The sequence below is a fragment of the Meleagris gallopavo genome, chromosome 1, assembly GCF_905368555.1.
Source record: "Meleagris gallopavo chromosome 1, MGAL_WU_HG_1.1, whole genome shotgun sequence".
NCBI classification, from domain to species: domain Eukaryota; kingdom Metazoa; phylum Chordata; class Aves; order Galliformes; family Phasianidae; genus Meleagris; species Meleagris gallopavo.
Window position 1 is genome coordinate 185,244,392 of NC_139404.1, and position 19,151 is coordinate 185,263,542.

General features: G+C 37.3%; 1 protein-coding gene across 1 annotated transcript; it reads left to right on the forward strand.

Moving 5' to 3' along the window:
• Positions 1–6: 6 nt before the first annotated feature.
• Positions 7–16,727, forward strand: CHORDC1 (cysteine and histidine rich domain containing 1). Its single transcript, XM_085216401.1, has 11 exons — positions 7–150; positions 4,794–4,843; positions 6,574–6,630; positions 7,094–7,254; positions 7,806–7,906; positions 8,848–8,906; positions 9,918–9,988; positions 10,205–10,310; positions 11,470–11,589; positions 12,110–12,172; positions 12,680–16,727. The coding sequence occupies exons 1-11, from the start codon at positions 87–89 to the stop codon at positions 12,821–12,823; spliced, it is 996 nt and encodes a 331-aa protein (XP_085072527.1). The 5' UTR covers positions 7–86; the 3' UTR covers positions 12,824–16,727.
• The last annotated feature ends 2,424 nt before the right edge of the window (positions 16,728–19,151 follow it).

Sequence of the window (19,151 nt, forward strand, 5' to 3'; positions counted from 1 at the left end):
CCCCTCCCCCCAACCCCCGGCTTCCGGTTGCTGCATCCCGTTTCGCCGCGCTGCCGCTGCTGTAATCTGGTCCGCGGAACGCCGCCATGTCCTTGCTGTGCTACAACCGGGGCTGCGGCCAGCGCTTCGATCCCGAGACCAACACGGAGGGTGAGGATGGGGCGGGGGGTCCGTCACGGCGCGGGGACCTGAGGGAGCCGGGGTGCCGGCAGCGGGCGGTGACGGGGCAGGACCCGGCCGCAGTTTGACTGGATAGCGAAGGACGGCCGAGCTGCGGCTGAGCCTTCAGTGCTGAGCCTTCAGTGCTGAGCCTTCAGTGCTGAGCCTTCAGTGCTGAGCCTTCAGTGCTGAGCCTTCAGTGCTGAGCCTTCAGTGCTGAGCCTTCAGTGCTGAGCCTTCAGTGCTGAGCCTTCAGTGCTGAGCCTTCAGTGCTGAGCCTTCAGTGCTGAGCCTTCAGTGCTGAGCCTTCAGTGCTGAGCCTTCAGTGCTGAGCCTTCAGTGCTGAGCCTTCAGTGCTGAGCCTTCAGTGCTGAGCCTTCAGTGCTGAGCCTTCAGTGCTGAGCCTCAGTGCTGAGCCTTCAGTGCTGAGCCTTCAGTGCTGAGCCCACAGCCCGGCTGCCCGCCTGAGTGCTGTCAGCGAGTGCCTGTCCTGCCCGCTTGAGTGGGAAGGGACCTTAAAACCCATCCGTTCCAGTGCCCTGTTGTGGGCTGGCTGCCCCCCAGCAGATCGGGCTGCCCCCCGTCCGACCGGCTGCAGTTCTAAGCAAGCTTTGCACTCGTCTGATTTGTGAGATTTCTAGGGTGGGCCTTTTGTGTTAGCATAATTTCTGGCGCAGTGCACGAGTTTAGAAGTCGGCTGATGCGATCTGACACTAAGAAATCACTAAGACTAAGAAATCACTGCATAAAATGTTATTGTCCTGAGATAAATATCTCCAAAGAGAGGGGCAGCACTTTGTGTAGGCTTGCTAATGTTAGGAACAGCAGAAATGGGCACACAGTTTTGGAGTGCTGCCATTCAGAAATCCTATCCCGCCCCAGCTCAGCTCAAAAGACAAAGTAGATATGGTTTAGATAGGTTTTCCTATGTCAGAAACTTTCATTAGGTCTTTATGACCTGTTCTCATTGTTGTGTAACAACAGTTTTTCACTGTGTTTTCTGATGTATGTGATATAAGTTGGAGTGGATCAGACCTAATGGACGTGGCTCTATGCTAACTGCGTGATTGTGAGAGACAGCTTCCTACAATGAAGTTTATTCAGTAAGTGACTGGGTCTTGGAGTTCCTATGTCCTAGCCTAAGCTGTTCTGATGTGTTTTTTCAAGACTACTTTAGAAGACCAGGTCTAACATGTTTAGCTGAAAGAGAGTAATTAAAGCTTTCAGCACCACTAAACTTCACTAAGATCAATAGGGCTATGGCTACTTAGGCATCTAAGACCCTATCTAGCTGCATTTAGCTGTCAGTTTTAAGTGTTTTAGAGCTGGGGAGAACATTTAAATCTTAGGAATTAAGTGAAACACATATTAAACACCAAAATATGTATTCCTGTGATCTTTGATAAACTTTATATTGATATAATCTATCACTTAAGCTTAAGATCAATAGTTATGAGGAGGTTTTTTTTATATATTTTTTTTCCCAACAAAAATACAAGATGAGGCTCACAGGCCTCAAAGCTGTTATGGATGTATCACAATTTCAGCCTGTAGAATAGATATCCCATAGCAATGATTGATATAAGAGGCCTTTAATATTCTCTTTAGAATCAGCGGGCTGACGTAACGTGCATGTATTTTCTGTAGAAGCTTTCATTGTTTCAAAAAAATGATCAGGTGGCAACTGGCTGACACAAAGGATGCAGTGCCTCTTAAAGAGAGGCAGGAAAAACAGCCTGAGGGAAAGCATTAAAGGTATGACTACACAGGTATGACTGAACACACTTACGAAATCGTTTGTGGCATGCCTAGCAAGGTACAAAATTAACGTGCATTTCAGATACAGTAACAACTAGCTACATCCATACAGTTAGAGAGCTGTGCAGCGTTGGATGTAGAACTTAGCTTCCAAAAGGGACAGTAGAGTTTTAGTTTATTTCTCTGGGAATTAATGACTGTATGGACATTTCTAATCCATTTCAATACCAGGTCCAATTTTGCCACTGATACAATGGTGTAACGAAATACTTCTGTATAGGTTTGAAAAGGTGGTGCTCGCAAAGAGGTTGAAGGTGTACACATATGTTTGTCCCAATTTTCTCACTTAACTGCAACACTTTGTTTTAGGCCGCAATTAGAATCTTTGTTAATGCAGTTTTATTTGGTTTGTTGCCAAAACAGGAGGACTTAGCTCATTTGTCAAGGGTATTGGTGTTGCACCTGCAGGATCAATGTGATCATAGAGCTGAGGAAAACTTACTTTACATATTTCTGAGCTGGGGTGAGCTAGAGTTGAAAGCAATGATAGCCTAGATTTTTAGAGTTTATTTGACCTTTCAACTTTGTTTAACTTTGGTCTCCACTATTCAAACTCTGTTACTTTAAAGTGCACCCTCTGGTCCATTCTGTTTCTCAGCCTAAATCTTTCTTTGTGTACTGTTTATAAGCTCTTCACATACAATATTTTTCCTGTTATCTGCCTTTTATTCCAACACTGAGAAATAAGGTGGAATCAGTACCCTCTCAAACGCATTCACTTTTCCAAGGAGCTGGATGAAGTTCATCGAGTTAAATGAACTTCCATTGCTTCTGAGCTGTAAAGCATAGCTTGTGAAGTATTGGAGTGCTTCCACGGGGCAGCAGATCAGTTTGTAAGTTGTATGTAGACATACCTCTCTTTGTCATCAAGAATTCAGCAGGATTCCATCATAAATACCTTTAAGTTTGGACCACCTTTACTGTTTTCTACTTTGCCATGTAACAAGAAGTATAAGGATGGGTAAGCAAGGATGTAGTAGTAAAGTAATAGCAGGCAACAGTGTGTGCAGTGGTAAACTGGAATTGATTTGGGTATCAGATTTTCATTTAAAGAAAAATGACAGTTTGTGTTACTTGCATCTACAGAAATGATTTGAGCAAGAGAGAAATATTGATTGCTTTGAAAAGCGTTTGTTTGTGTTTGTTTGTTTAAGGAGAGGTGAGTTGAAAAAATGCTGAATAGCACCCAAAGGCTGTAAAGCTGAACTCATACAAATCAGAAATAGATCATACTTTTACCTGTTGAAGTGACTGCTGATGTGTGCCCTGATTCCTTCTTCTCCCTGCTAATCTGATATAGGATATTTTTTATGAATGAAAACTTCACTTAGACAAGTGTTGCTGGTCTCAGTACGAATGGTAACGAGGGATGTTCTTCTGTTCTCTGATGCATAGAATGGTCAGACTGCTTAAAGTGCCACTGCCTCTTCTTGAAGCACTGTAGAGCTGCTTGCCTCTGCACCTTCTGTTGTTGTGCGCACATGGCCCTTGTGAGATAGCAGCAGAGAGTGGGTTGTTGTTTCTCCATAATATACTGCCTGCCAAAGGGGCTTAAGGAAGCAAGGAGAAAGGACTGGGCTTGGCCAGATGGACAAACAGGTGCTTGTCTGCATCTGATATGTGAGGGATAGCTGCCCCTGAATTGTTTCTAAGATGTCTCTAAGTCTTGAGAAATATTGCACTAATTAATAGCACCTCTCTCTTTTCAACTCACGTACTAAATAGTAATTGAGGTCTTCTCATTCAGAAATAATCTGAGATGCAGATAGCTTAGTTCTGCTACCATGATGCTTGTGATAGCATGCTTTCATAAACTTGGAAAAGAGCACCCTGTATTTTTTAAGTAAAAGAAAACAGCAAAGCCCTGGGCTCTTTGTACAAAATAAATCTATTTTTTTTTATTCTTAGAAGCTTTATTAGCATTAACTTTTCATCCTGAAGCTGAAAATATTGGTGGTACTTTGTGGATATGTAAGTTTTGCTGAAGGACTAATGTCCTAAAGTGTGTTCCTTTTGACTGAGGTAAGAAATGTCATCTTAAGGCAGTGTGTCTGTCTGAACACATTAGTGCTTGAGACTTAAGCACTGAGTATGTGATGAAAGAAGATACTAAGCCAGAGGAAAAAGTTCTTCAAAATCCATGTATTTTTATATATGTATACATAAAAAACATAGTCATTTGTTGATAGTCCACTTAAAATCTGTAGGCAGAGTATTAGTAAAGTTGTGTGTTGCTCATCTTATTTGAAATGTGGTATTATGCACACTTGTGTTTTATGGAGGCTTATAAAACAATGTTACTGTTTGTGTCATTTTTAATTTTAGCTGTTTCTACGAAAAACAGAAATAAAAAACCAAATTGCTTTAAAGGCTGGAAGGCAACTGATATTTCCCATCTTGTTTTTGATTCACATCATTAAATTATCCATACGGTATATGTCAGAAATGTTACGTAATGAAGGCACTTATATTACACTTGAAAAATACATGTATTAAGTAAAAAGGAACAATTGCTACGTAAAAAACTGTAATGTTGATAAACATCTATGAATATCCACAGTTCAATTAATGAAAGAAGTATTTTAGCATCATGTTTGTACAGAATCTAGTAGCAATTGATAGTATTGACAGAACTAAATTGTGCATGTTGAAGATTGGCTTCTGACTTCATGACCTCAAACAACCTAGGAGACCACAAGCAGTGATGTAAGAACAAGATACTTATTGAGTTCAGTGAACTCATAGTGCTTGTATGTTTGTGATCAGATAAGAATTCTTGGTACAACTGAATATTAATAATAGCCATTTTCTTCTAGATTCATGCACGTATCATCCAGGTGTGCCAGTCTTTCATGATGCTCTCAAAGTGAGTATGCAAATGCCTTTTTAAGTCTCACCTTTTTTCCATATATGTAAAACAGTGCACTTCTTTTCCTCTTTCTCTTTTCAAAGGCTGTCAGTCTCTCTGTCCGGTCTATCATTTTTGAGCAACCCCATGAAATTCCACAAAGCTGCAGAAGAAGCTTAGAACTGTATCCATATGGTTTAAATGTCATACAAGTCCACATGTCTTGTGTTTCTATTATTTGACTCTCAACAGTTTAATTAGGTCCTGTGAATAGATCTCTGGAGGTATTGAGAGGTATCTTACTCTCTGTTAATTAATCTGCTTGGAATTTAGACCAGCTGCATGCACTTTTATATGACTAGAGCACTAACATGAGTGTGACATTTGTTTACCATAGAAAATGATTGCATTATGTTAACCTGTTAACCTGATACCTTGGTTAAGTTGGGACTGCTCACCCGTGCCTCTGGTGTAACTGTCCAGTGTTCTCAGGATAAATCTTCAGTAATGAATTAAATATATCTGCAGTGGCTGTGTGTGCTTTGGCCAACTGCATAGCCCACATTCATTCTATTGAACTGTTTTCCTGCTTCAGGATCTACTCGATATATACAGAATGCCTGTTGGGAATTATTTGACAGAGAACTGCATAGGTAGGCCAAAACAGTACTGAAAATACTTTTTAACCAGTCAGCAACACAGGAATCTGGTGTTCAGAACCCAGCACTGTTCAAAGTACTAATACAGATGAAGCATAAATGGCCTTTCTTAGGATTTGGAACTGTTACTTAACTGTGGGGCAAGCAGTTTTTCATGGTATTTAGAAACTGCTTTGCTGGCAATATGTTTCATCCATATCCAGCCATGTGGTGGTTTGGAGTATGTGGAGGTACTTGTGTGCTGGGTATCACGTTTTCTGTGAGCTGATGGTGATTTTGCCGTGCAGTACAATACAGTTATAGAAGATAAATTGCCATAGTCTAAATAAGGTTGTAACTGTACTCAGTACAGTGCTTAAGACTTCTACATAATTACAAGGACAAAAATTATAAAGATACCTCAAAAAGCTGTGTTTGCTTTCTCTTAAATGAGCATGGTTCGGCTTCTTCCCTCTCACCCCTGCTTTCCTAACTCTAGACCTAATGAAATTTATCACGATTTTCTAGGTTTTCTTCCTAATGTGGATTGTAGGTAATCCAAGTGAGCAGGGGTTAACCTTTTACCTCTTGGATTGTGTAAATAGTGAATATTTTAAGGATATTTTCAAACCATCTACTTGAACAGTGAGCCAGTGCCTCACTCCAGCTCTCAGTGTGGTGGGAAAGTATATCTGCAGTGCAATCTCCAGAACTGTGGGGGGAAATGAGTACTTGAAAGATCTGACTACAAAGAAAGTCTCTTCATTTTGTAAAGCTGGTCCAAATCTTTTGCCACAGGTGAATGTAGTCTCAAGTATAAAATTTGTTTATTCTTCTCAAATGTTAACGTAAGGGTTGAAGTAACATTTCTGCTTTCTCTCATATGGAGTTGGTACCTAACTTGTCATGAAAATGTTCAGTGAAAATTCTCTGATTAAGGCAACGTGAGTGAAGTAGAAATGGCAGATGGAACAGCTGTCCTTGGCTTCTTAAAATGCAGGGTATTGAAAATATTGTCCCATTTTGTAAAAGAGTAGAACTGGTCTTTCAGAAGCTGCAGCTAAATAGGGTAGTCACACTTGTTCTATTTTTGTTCCAAACTGTTTATAGGGTTGGTCATGCTGTAAGAGAAGAACAACAGACTTCTCTGACTTCTTAAGCATTGTGGTATGTGTTCACGTTTATTTACAGTTATTACACTTGCCAAATCACAGTGATAAATATCAAGTGGTACATCTGCTTACGTGTTTAAAGTTTGTTACTTGTTTTACAACTGTCTTAAATCTTGGATACACTGATTTTCTTGCTCTAAAGTTGTAGCTGCATCTTATGTTTCAAGCTTTAATAGACATGCTTTGTTTTATCAAAACTTATTTACAATTGGTAGGAATGAAGGACAATTTTTTTTTCCCTCAACTGTGAAAAATATATATTTTTCTTTAAAGTGTATCCAAATGAAGGTATTTTCTGTCATAGTTATAGGATTACCTTTATGGCCAATCTTATATGTGGGCTAAAGTGGAAGATGAATCTGAAGATATCAAAAACTGTTGTAAGTTCTTGTATAAGCGTGCACAAAAAATACACTGCATTTATGTATAAGCATAAAAACATACACTTTCCCTGATAGGGCTGTACGAAGGGTCTCCATAATAGTGAGAAACCTCCTGAGCCTGTTAAACCAGATGTTAAAAGTACCACTGAGCGAAAAGAGCTGGCTGAACTGAAACCCAAATTTCAGGAACACATCATTCAAGCACCAAAACCACTGGAAACAATTAAAAGACCAAGGTATTGTATACAAAACCCCTTTTCTTTCCCAAATTTGTGGTTGATTTGCCAAATTAAAGCTTGTTTGATGATTAAGTGTTACTCATTTCATACAGTGTAAAATTCCCAAAGAGTTTGGTTTTGCTAGCAGTGATTACATTGTCTCTAACTGCAAAGTGAGCTAAAAGAATTCTGTTTAAGACAAGGTAGTACTGGATTGCTGAGCATTTAGCTTCATGGCAAACCAAAATTGCAGTGTAAAGCTCTGTAGCTTAGAAAGTGTTTTGTAGTAGTGTTTATGGTTTCATATATTCTTAACACACATTAAGGTGTTTGTATGTAGATTCCTTAATCTCTCTGATTTGTTTTTATTGTACAGCACTTAGGATTTCTTGTTGAAAGGCATTTGAAATTTCTAATCTGTAAGAATGGACACCTAGGAATCTGGTTTGTTACTTTAAGGGAGATTAGAAAGGAAGGGGCTTAACAAAAGATTAAAAGTTACTGCTGTCATCTTTTATAAGTTATTTTCCATGAAGTTGACATGAATACATGGACTTTTTTTTTTTCAGCCCAGATGAGCCAATGACAAATTTGCAGCTGAAAGTTTCAGCTTCCTTGAAGCAAGCACTAGATAAACTGAAACTCTCATCAGAAAACGAAGAGAAAAAAGGTAAGGATATAAGGAAGTTAAGTAGGTATGTGATACTTACTGTCAGACAAATAAATTACTTTTTTTGTTGTTGTTTCTTTCTAAGGCAATTGTTTGACAAGATTATTCATGTTCTCAGTAATCTGAGATAACTTTCCTTCTGTAGAACTATAATCCAAGTTAAATGTGAACAGTGTGGGAATTTGGGTAGTAGGAGCAATACATTCCCACTGCAATTATTGGAGCTTCTTATTCATAACGGGTGACGTTCCCCTGAAAACTGGTTGGTTCTCCCTTGTCTGTTTTTCCTCTTTTTATCTCACTGATCACTTCAAATTTAATTCCTTTAGAGACACTAGAATTGCTGAATTCAATCTGTGTGATTTATGGCAATTTTATACCCTTTTATGTTTTAGCAAAAACTGTCATTTAGCTTTTCTTTGTACTTGGTATTCAGATTCTTTGCTTGTGTCTATTTATAGGCAGCAATTGGATCCTTTTATAGTCTTAGTCTTTATAAACGAAACATAATGAGTGATTGGAGTCTTCTGATTGTTTCCCTTTGTGTATGATTGTAGCAATCTTTTTTATCCTTATTTTTTTTTCTTCCACTTAAAACAGCATAAATGTATAGAAGCTAAAATCTGAGGCAGAAATAATGAATTTATTGGAATATTAGCATAAATGTATAGAAGCTAAAATCTGAGGCAGAAATAATGAATTTATTGGAATATTAGCATAATTTCTGGTTTTTTTTTTTTTTGTACCCTTCTGGAAAACTTCAATAACATGCAGAAGTTGCTTGTTTCTGGTTGTTTGTTTTTTTTTGTTGTTGTTGTTTTTGTTTTTTTTGTTTTTTTTGTAATCTACTCTTCAATTCCTTTACATTCTCAATAGCAGCAAAATGTTTTTTACATTGTAAACTTCAGCTGCTTTTTTCTACAATACAATTTTGTTTACAGAGGAGGACAGTGATGAAATCAAGATAGGGACACCATGTAAAAATGCAGGCTGTTCAAAAGTAAGTCATTCAGTTCCATCTTTATGCCCTCTTCCTAAACCATTACATGCGGAGTTCTGTTTTTTGTTTCTTGTTCTTTTTTGTTTGTTTCTGCTACAAATTGACTGGAAATAGGATAAATTCCACTGGGCTTAACAAATATACAATTGTTAACATACATTAGTATTGACACACGTGGGCTATTTTGTATAGTGCAGTAGGTCTAAAATCTCTTTCTTTTGTTATCCATCCTGAACTTCTAATTAGTAAGCTTACCAAACATGCAATGCTGAAGCATTTACCTTAAAATGCTAAATAAAATATTGGTAAGAGGTGACTTACTGTTAACACTTCAGTTGCTTTTATGTACATACCAGTGTATTCTTCAGAAGCATTTCCAGAGGTTGCCACGTAGTGCTTCCTGCCCAAAGAAAACATTTTAACACCTAACACTGAAATTAGCCTTTTTATTACATTCTCATTGAAACAGACAGTTAAGTTTTTTTGCTGCCACCCTTGTTATGTACAGTAAAGGAAAATTTAAGCTGGTAATTCACTGTACATCTGACAAATGTGGGCTCTTGGCTGAAACTCTGGTGGGGGAGGAATTCATGTAATGCACTTATTTGTATTAGGAAGAGCTAATGTGGTATTCAGTGTCAGAGATATATCATTTACTTTCTTTTGAGAATCCATGTTTTTTATGAATGGCAACTTTATTTTCAGTACTTTCTCTGAATTTTTTTTTTCTTGAATGACCTCTGTGAACATAAATGGTGACACCAATACTGTATCCATTGAAGCAATACAAAGCATAGTTCGTAAGCATGGTGTGCCAGGGAAGCTTTTGTGAATGGAGATATCTTTTCAAAATAATAATTCTGATTGGACTTGGATTAACTGCTGGAAAGCTTTATCTTATTTTGTTCAGTTCTTTTTGTTTGTTGTGTTTTGGTTTTTTGTTATTTTCTTTTTTGTTTTTATTCAACTTTGTCCAACCTGCTGTAATAGTAAAATGCTTTGTTTCACTAGACGTACCAAGGACCACACAGCACTGAAGAAGTGTGTCAGTACCATTCTGGCGTGCCTATATTTCATGAAGGGTTAGTACTCAGTTTAATTTTTTAATTAGTCTTTAATCTGCTACTGCTCTTGTCATAGATGTTGTCTTGTACTCATTCTGTATTTTTTGCAATCAAAAAAAGTAATGACTGAAAAACATCTACTAAATTAATGGTAATTCTACTTAAAGGAATGATAGTATCCACAATAGTGTCCTAAAGATTGCTTCTTCACTACTTTCTTTGCAAACTTTAAAGGATGAAATACTGGAGCTGCTGTAAAAGGAAAACATCTGACTTCAATACGTTTTTAGCCCAAGAGGGCTGCACAACAGGAACACATGTATGGACTAAAAAGGATGCAGTGAGTACCATTAGCATTACCTTATGCAGCTGGTTATTCTAAACTTTCAGTACTGAAACGTAGTTCATAGGTTGTTTGAGCTTTTACTATTGTTGAGCTGCTTTGTATCACTACCTATGAAATAATGTGTAGGGTATTGTGCACAGCATGGCAGGACAGAAAAGGAGTTTGAAGTGATCTGTGGTAGTACTCCATCACAAGTATGCTTCTGCCTTTCTTTGCCTTAATGCATGTATAAATGTAAAAGTGTTCTTGGCAAATTCAGCTTTAATAGGAAGACTTACTGTTGGATGCAACTTAAGACACTTATTAATATTTTTAATTGCTGAGGTAAATTCAGTTTGATGCAGCAAATATGTCACTTAAAAGAAAATCAAAGATTTATTATAGAAGATGTGATTCTGTTACCTCATTTTATAATGACTGCTTTCCAAGTGCTTTACTTCCTCACTCACAAAATTGCTGCTTGCTTTTAAGATTTGCTTGTATTTAAGCAGTAATTTCAGACACGTAAATAACCAACATAAAATTTGAAGTGATAAACCTAAAGCAAGAAAGTAGCCTTGTAAAGTAGTTACTCAAATGTTCAGAAATTCATTAAATGTTTTTCTATTCAGATAATGAACTTCTAGTTGACTGTTGTTTGACTGCAGATTTTTTTTTTGGTTTTTAAATTTATCTTTTTACTTATTTGGATCTTGTGTTCTTTTTTGCTTTTGGTTTGTTTTTTCTTTTTACTATTTCATTTTTTCATGAATTAGGGAACAGGGAGGAATACTTAATTTTTTGCAGTGATATGAAAATTTCTTGGGAGTTCTGGCTTTTTTTTTTCTTTATGTTCCATACTGCTACGTGCTGGGTAACTCCAGTCTTGAAAAGGAGGTTGATCCAACAGAAAATATTTTTATTACGCTTCATCACAGTGCCCCTCTTTTATTCCCATATTTTCTATCATGAACATATATTTATTATTGTATTATACACGTGTGTGTGTGTGTGTGTGTGTATAGTGCGTATATAAAAAAGTGTTTTGCACTCACTTCTGAACACGTAATCATATCCTAGTTCATTGGCTATTGGAATAGCCCCAGGATTTTATCCTAATATTGTAAAAAATACTTCTGAATTCATCTTTTTCCATGACCTTTTCTTTATATAGGGAAAGAAAGTAGTTCCATGTAGGCATGATTGGCATCAAACTGGAGGAGAAGTGACTGTTTCTATATATGCTAAGAACTCGGTTCCTGATCTGAGCTATGTAGAAGCAAATAGCACAATGGTGAGTATCTGCCTTAAGATGCCATTCTTGACCCTTGTGTTTAATTATATGTAGTTTGTTTTGTTTTCTTTCCTGTTGAGACATCCATACTTTGATAAGGCTGCAAATAATCTTTAATTAGACTTCTGCAATTAAATCCTGAGTGTAATGACTTCCATTGGCATATATGTAAATAATTACAGATTTGTAATTTCATTGTGTTTGACTTAAAATAACTGAACATTGTTCTTGATGGCATGCGGTTTCACAGGCAGTAATATTTAGGGAGTGCTAGAAGTGATGGTTCTGTGATTTCTTACTCTTGGACAAAATGCAACGATTTCCACTGTATACACATTGTGGTACTGTGTCACAGTCTCGTAGATTGTATTTCCACTTCTGTGTGTGAGTGACAATTTGATCACTTTTCATGTAGGATCTGAGTCCTAATGTAATGCATTTTACTTAAGCATACTTAAACATAGTTGAGGTGCTTCATATTCTTAGTCTGACTAAATTTTCTGCTGTTTTTCCTCTTAAGTTAAATATCCATATTGTATTTGAAGGAGAAAAGGAATTTCATCACAATGTGAAATTATGGGGAGTAAGTATAAGAATCATTTTTCTATTTAAAAAAAAAAAAAACAAGCACAAAAAACACACAAATCTTCAACTGCTTCTCTTTAAAAGCTGTTAATTTTTCCTGCTTTCTTGGCTTATTGAAAGAAATTCAATTGCATATCATTCAATAGTTAAATTCAAATCTAATGCCCCGAGTGACTATTTGACTCTTCTTAGAACAGCAGATGAAACTTCCCTTCTAAGTCAGTTTATCTTAAGATCTTATCCTGGATATGATAGTTGTGTTACAGAAAACTCTATACATGATATGTTATATGCATACTGTGTGCATTAGTCACATGTTTTGTATGCCCAGACACACATTTATCACTTGAGAATGGGAGATAGCTGTTTTTGTCCAGAAAAGAGGGAATTTCACCTGCTTAAATATTTGCTGATGTCTCATGATAAGATACTCTTCCTAACTTGATTCCAAACTTCTGAATGTTTGTTTCTCGAGGCGAAGTGTGAAATATGTTTTCTGTTTCAGGTAATTGATGTAAAGAGGAGTTATGTGAACATGACAGCTACAAAGATTGAGGTTACTATGCGAAAAGCAGAGCCTCTATTATGGGCAAGTCTTGAATTACCAGTATCCAACACCCAACAAACAAATGAGAATTCAGATCAATAATAATTCCAAAAGATGAGATTTCCTATTGTGAAGTGGTGACTTGCTACTGTAATCAAGTATTTAATTTTTATATAGTTTTTTTTAAATGTTTGATCTTGTTCCATTCTACAACAAAGTTCTACTGCACAGTGAATGAAAGTGTCAACTTCAAGAGTAATAGCTATTTCTTCTGCTCTTGCTCTCCTGAGAATATTTATTCTAGTTGGAGTGTCTCCATGAGGATTTAAAATAAAAGAGCTATTGCCTTCTGCTTACAACCTTACCTACTATGCACTGACCATGCAAGCAGATGTGCTGTCAGTCTGCAGTGTGTGTTAATTTTCCAAGTGCTGTGTTTAGACTGGGACTCTGGTAGTACATGTTAGAATCAGAACTCTTCATTATGAAGCACACAATTTTAAAGGGAAAAAAAGCCTGACTTTTTGAAGTAATGAACATGCAATTCCACATCTAAATTAAAAATACACGTGAAAGTAAATGTTAAAAAGCACTTGTAGACTTCTGTTTTTGTCTGCTGGAACTAATGTTTGTTTCAATATCTCTTGGCTGTAAAGGGATGGAATAAAAGGTATTTTGATAAGAGCTTCAGTACTTCCTGACTCTTGCTGTCTTTCAAGCATAAATGCAGGAGATCAAATTAAAATAAAAACAAAGGTGACAAGAGAGGATATTTCTTATTCTTGTACCTTTGCTGTTTGATTTGTTGAATGCAAAAGGCAAGGGGTGGTAAAATGAGTAACAGTACCTCAACTTTGTAAAACTGCCAAACTACTGTATATATTTCACACCATCTTCAGAATGTATGCTCCATTCTATCCCACAACGTTCAACATCTTGAATATTTTCAGTGTGGATATCTGTAGTAGGAGAGAGCAGTACACAATGTAGTTGTCTCAGGAAAATTATTTTGTTACAAATATGCCTTCTCTTGTTCCTGAGTGATCTGAGAACTAAATTCACAGAGCAAGTCTTAGGAGAAATAAACAACAAGCGTTAAAATGTCTGTCTCAAATCATAAGCGTACTATTGAAATAAAATATTTTAAAATATTTTTATTCAAAGCATAAAAAAGCATTTTTATGCTTTGAAGAAGCATAAGCAAAACTATAATTAGAAATCTAGACCTTTCATTTGTTTCCAGTTTTGCAGCATTTAGGATTTGTATCTGAAAGCACGATAGTTTTACAGATGAGGCTTTTACCTAAGCAAAAACTCATGCACTAATGTTGCTTTCTCCTTCTGCTTGCAAAAGCAATTTTGGGTTGCAGCTGTAAGGGGAGGTGGGGGGAGGAAAACACATTTTTAAGTTAAGCAAATTTAAGCAAAATATATAACGTGCTAAAACTTAAGCAGCTTTGTTGACCACAAAATGTGCTGATGCTCATCTACCTACCTACCTTTGCTTGACCTGATATCCAAGAGAAATGGGGAACTCAGAAACAGCATTCTGAAATGAAGTAGGGATTTCTAAAACTCCTACTGTTTTCCAGCAGTCCAGAGTTCTGCCTCTAGCAGTATTTATCCCTGACATAGTAGCAAACACTTTACCAAATAAACTGCCCCTCACACCAGTGGTGTGTTTTGGTGCATCTTTACCCATTTCCTTATCGACTTGGAGGAACTGTGGCTGCTAAACTGTTCCAGCTAAAATCTTACATGACAGATTCAACCGAATTCTAATAATGCCTTTATCAAAATTATTTTTGTTTAAGGGTCAGATGCTGTGAAGTGGTAGGGTACAAGCTTATGGAAGCATAGGCCTGCAAGTGGTCCTCTAAAAATTGTTCCAACGTTCCCCCATGTGCTCTGAGCCAACAGCTGGAGGTCTTATTAGTCCAGTGCTAAGAAAAATTGCTTCAGTGGATGAAGAATTCTAAACAGCTATAGCTATCAGCATGCCATCTATGTTCTTGCATGCAGAAGTCTGAACTTGGGCAATATTTAAACATCAGGATAAAATTCTAATTTTCTAAGCAGGTTAAAATATCTGTCTACGCATGTGGGTATATCAATACTGTAAATGTATCTTTCCTGCATTTTATTTTACAGATTTTCAATATAATTGCAGGATCATATGCTGTGAGTTACATTGTAAAAATCTTTTTTAAAGAACTACAAGGGAAAGGGAATTTCATCAGGAAAAAAATATCTTTTTAAGCGATTCACATGGCCTGAGTGCATTTAACCCTTAACTCATGAAAATTTGAGTGAATGGACTTTCTGCTGTTAATGCTGCAGCTTTGAGACCCTGTAACTATTTGCCTCTTTGAAACTAGATTCTGCTGGGAGCTGGATAGGCTTGGTAGTGAATGGATGAAAGCTCCTACAGACATGGTCTTCAGTTGGGCTTTGGTATTTTCACTGATTCCTTCCACTCTTTCCCTGTTGTTCATACTCATCAGGGAACTCTGCAAACGCTTCAGGAGTTACATAATGATTGCTTTCACATCAGTGATGATGTAAATGCTTTTAAATAGCATCTGTTTAAAAAAGCAAGCAAACAAAAAATCCCAGCTTAGATGAGGTAAGAAGGTCTAGGGTTTTATAAATAATAGTCCAATTGTCAATGGCTGATGGCATTCGAAATAGAAGGACAGTATGGATTGTGCTAAGTTTCTTGTTTAATTGCATTCTTTGCAGCTTTTTAAATTCATTTGTGTTTAACCATCATAAAGGTACAAAAACTTGCTGAATTTACTTGCTGAATCTACTTGCTGAATCTGAGTGCTCTGAGCAAATTATTGTGGTTGCACAGAGCAGTCTTTAGCGCACTGATGTCTGATATCTTTACATGGCTACTGAGAGCTGACACTTCAGTGGTATGTGGGTTTGACTGTGACTTTTATTAGTAAATGAGGGGGAAAAAAAAAGGTGTGGTATACCAAACAAATCATAATACCTCTCCAAAGCAAGATTTGAAAGCTAAGCTAAGCATTTTTTGCTTGCATAGGCTTTACCCTGTTTAATAATGGTGAAATTCAGTAGCGCAAACAAATATATACTGGGTTATTTGCAGTTTAATTTACCCTCTTTTCCATGTTCTTGGACGGTGTGCTGTATTTAACAAGTTGGTTAGCGGTTTAGCTATAATTTTATAATTTGTAAGACTTCAAACCCATACCATAGCACACTGTACCTCATCTAACACAGTGTTACATGTCTCAGATAGAACTGTCCAGGTGCATGTCAAGCTTTTTCTTCATAATGTGTTTTTAATAAAAAAAAAGCAGTATGTGTATGTACCAATTTGTGACAAATTCTAATCTTTTCCTTCATGTTTAGGCCCATTTTCCTAATTACTGTATCACTGCATATCTAGAACAGAACATTCCTTGGATGTAGTTTAGTTTTAATGCTAGAACTGTTAAGCACTGGGCTGTTCAGCTGCTCTGACATTTTACATGGCTCTGATGTAGCTTCACAAAAAACTTCCATCTGATGATCTTCTGGAGCACTTGCACTATCAAGTCACCATTTCAGTAATTTAGGGACTAGTTCTATTTTGAATAGAATTTTGCCTTGAAAAAAACAGTTACTTATTCTATGTAACAATGCATTTTTTGCTTGCATTCTTTAAAAATGGCATGATTATTGGTTAAATACTGCACCCGTTAATCGATGGTGTTTTCCAATTGCTACTGTTTTTTTTTGTTTGTTTGTTTTTGTCTCTGTTCAGGAAAGAGAGAGATCATATTTAAAGTAATGAGTTACGTGTCTGGAACACTGTTTGAAATGATAATTTTGTCATAAAAATGAGTCTTGAATTACAGTTGGGGGAGGGTGGAAAACATCCTTTTGCATGGTTATTTGATTCTGCACATTCATAAAACTTTCATGCAGAAATTAATCTCATGTCTTTGTTGTTTTTTTTTTCAATAAAATTCTTATTACATGCTGGTTAAAATTGGATTTTTTGACTTACTTTGTTGTAGGAGAGAACTTTTCTTTGGGTTTGTAATGCAGTTATTAACATGGCATTATCCACAGGTTGGTGTCTGTGAGGGGTGCAGTGGCCAAGTGGCACAAACATCCAGTGATGTTTGTAAAATCAGCATTTGCAGTTGAACTGCTGACCATTTTAATTTCTTAGTAGCACGAACAGGAATGAAGACACTGCTGTCCATGAGTGCCATCACATATGCATTTGTAGTGAGTCTTTTGAGCCCAAGGGGTTGTAGAAACAGATACTTGTAATGTAGAGGCATTATAAATGTTTGAATGTGTTTTTAATTCAGCTTAACTCATCATGCAGTTGAGCAGTCACAGAATCACAGAATGGCTTGAGTTGGAAGGGACCCCAGGGATCATTAAGTTCCAACTCCCTTCCACAGGCAGGGCCACCAACCTCCATATCTAATACTAGACCAGGCTACCCAGGGCCTGATCCATCGTGGTCTTGAGCATCACCACAGATGGAGCGTCCACAAGCTCTGGGCAGCCTGTTCCAGCACCTCACCAGTCTCCCTGTGAAGAGCTTCCCAATCTAATCCTTCCCTTTTTGAGGTTGAATGATGAGTTTAATATCATCCACTGTACCTGTACAATAACCAATTCTGGCTGTTCAGAATGAGTGCTTTTTTTTTTTTTTTTTTTTTTTTTTTTTTTGCATCTAGTGCTCCTGTGTGAGAGGAAGCATCCTCTTGTATAGAGTATTTGAAAAAATCATTCTTGGTTAAATATTAATAAAAGCTGCATTGCAACCAAAAATCATTGTAAGTTAGCTAGAGGCTGAGCTGCACCTTCAACCATCTGAAATATTTGTAATCCAAAAACCTTGTTCTCTGAAATGTTTATTTTAAATTTGACGTAAATATTGATACTGCAGTACTATAACAGAATTCATTGCTTAAGGTAAAAGTGAACTGTACTTCAAACTTAATGTGCTTCACCTCATTTGGTTCTTCCTTTATTGAAAATGAGAGCTGTGTGTTGGAGGCACTTGCTACTCTGCACTTCCAGACCCTGTGGGACTTTTTAATTTTTGTAATCAGGTAGTGCTGTATACATAAACACGAGCCCAAATTTCAGAACTTCTACTTTTACTTGTGGATGCTGTTAACGTTTGGATTGTTTACTCATGAATATAACCTAAACAGAGGTGTTCAGAATTACTCTTTGATATTAGCTCTGAAATTCAGAAGCCTGTCAGCACTTCTGTGGCAGAATTTTTACTTCCATGAATTTATAAATTAAATGGGATGCTTATGCTTGCCAAGAGCCATGGTTTAACAACTGAAAGAAGATAAAGGTGGAAAAAATAAGTGGAGCGCATTTTACTTCTATTCCTCTCTAGTGCTTTTTTCCTTAAATCACCCTGCTAAAATCATTGCACCATTATGTTGATACTGCCTGAAAACTGCGGTGTGGTTGGGGTTTGCTCAACGAAAGCTGGCGTGCACTTTGGTGTTGCTGAGTGGCAGTATCAAGTCATTGAATATATGGTTCTAAAGCTAAAATGTGCCATTTGCATGAGTTTTTCCATTTCACAGTTGTGTTATTAACTAAAATGCATGTTTGAATTGTGGCAGTGTTGCGCACCCTCATTTTTACGAGGGGAGATTTAGACTGTAAGGAATAAGTTTTTTACAGTAAGGGCAGTGAGGCTCTGGTACAGATTGCACAGAGAGGTGGTGGGTGTTCTGTCCCTGGAGTTACCCAAAGTCAAGTTGAGCAGAGCTCTGAACCTGATCTACATGTTGGTGTCCCTGTTGATTGCAGGGAGTTGGACTAGATGACCTTTAGGAGTCCCATCCAACTCAAGCAATTCTGATTTTTCCTCCATACATTCTAGCTATTTGAGAAATTTTGAATGTGGTTGTGTTTAGAATGAGCACTAGCTATGATATATCATCTGATAATTGCTCTTTGGTACAAGGCTGAGTGCAGTACTGACCAAGAAGCAAGTGCTCAGTTCTGCAGTTACACACTGAATCCCATATAAACATACAGCCCTCCAACAAAAAATCATTTATCAGACTGCAGGTGGCTAGAAATGATAGATGTTTCTAAAATTAAAGCATGAATTATGTGAAAAGATAAAAGCTGTCCATTTCATCTGTTTCTCAGATTTACCAAAACTGGGTATGTCTTTAGATAGTGTATAGAGAAAGCTGTCTCTGTTGATGGTTTGTGAAACGTTTGGGCTCTCCCCCAAGTACTCCCTGAGTGCAGATCTATGCAGACAGCTCCATGAATGCAGCACTGCCATGGCTAGCAGCAAGGCTTCGTTCTGGCCCTGCGGTCTCTTGGGACTTGCTGAGTCTGCTTGGTTTGAGTGCTCCCCACCTTCCTGGTGGGTTGTTTTAGCTTGTTTGGCTGATGGAAAAAA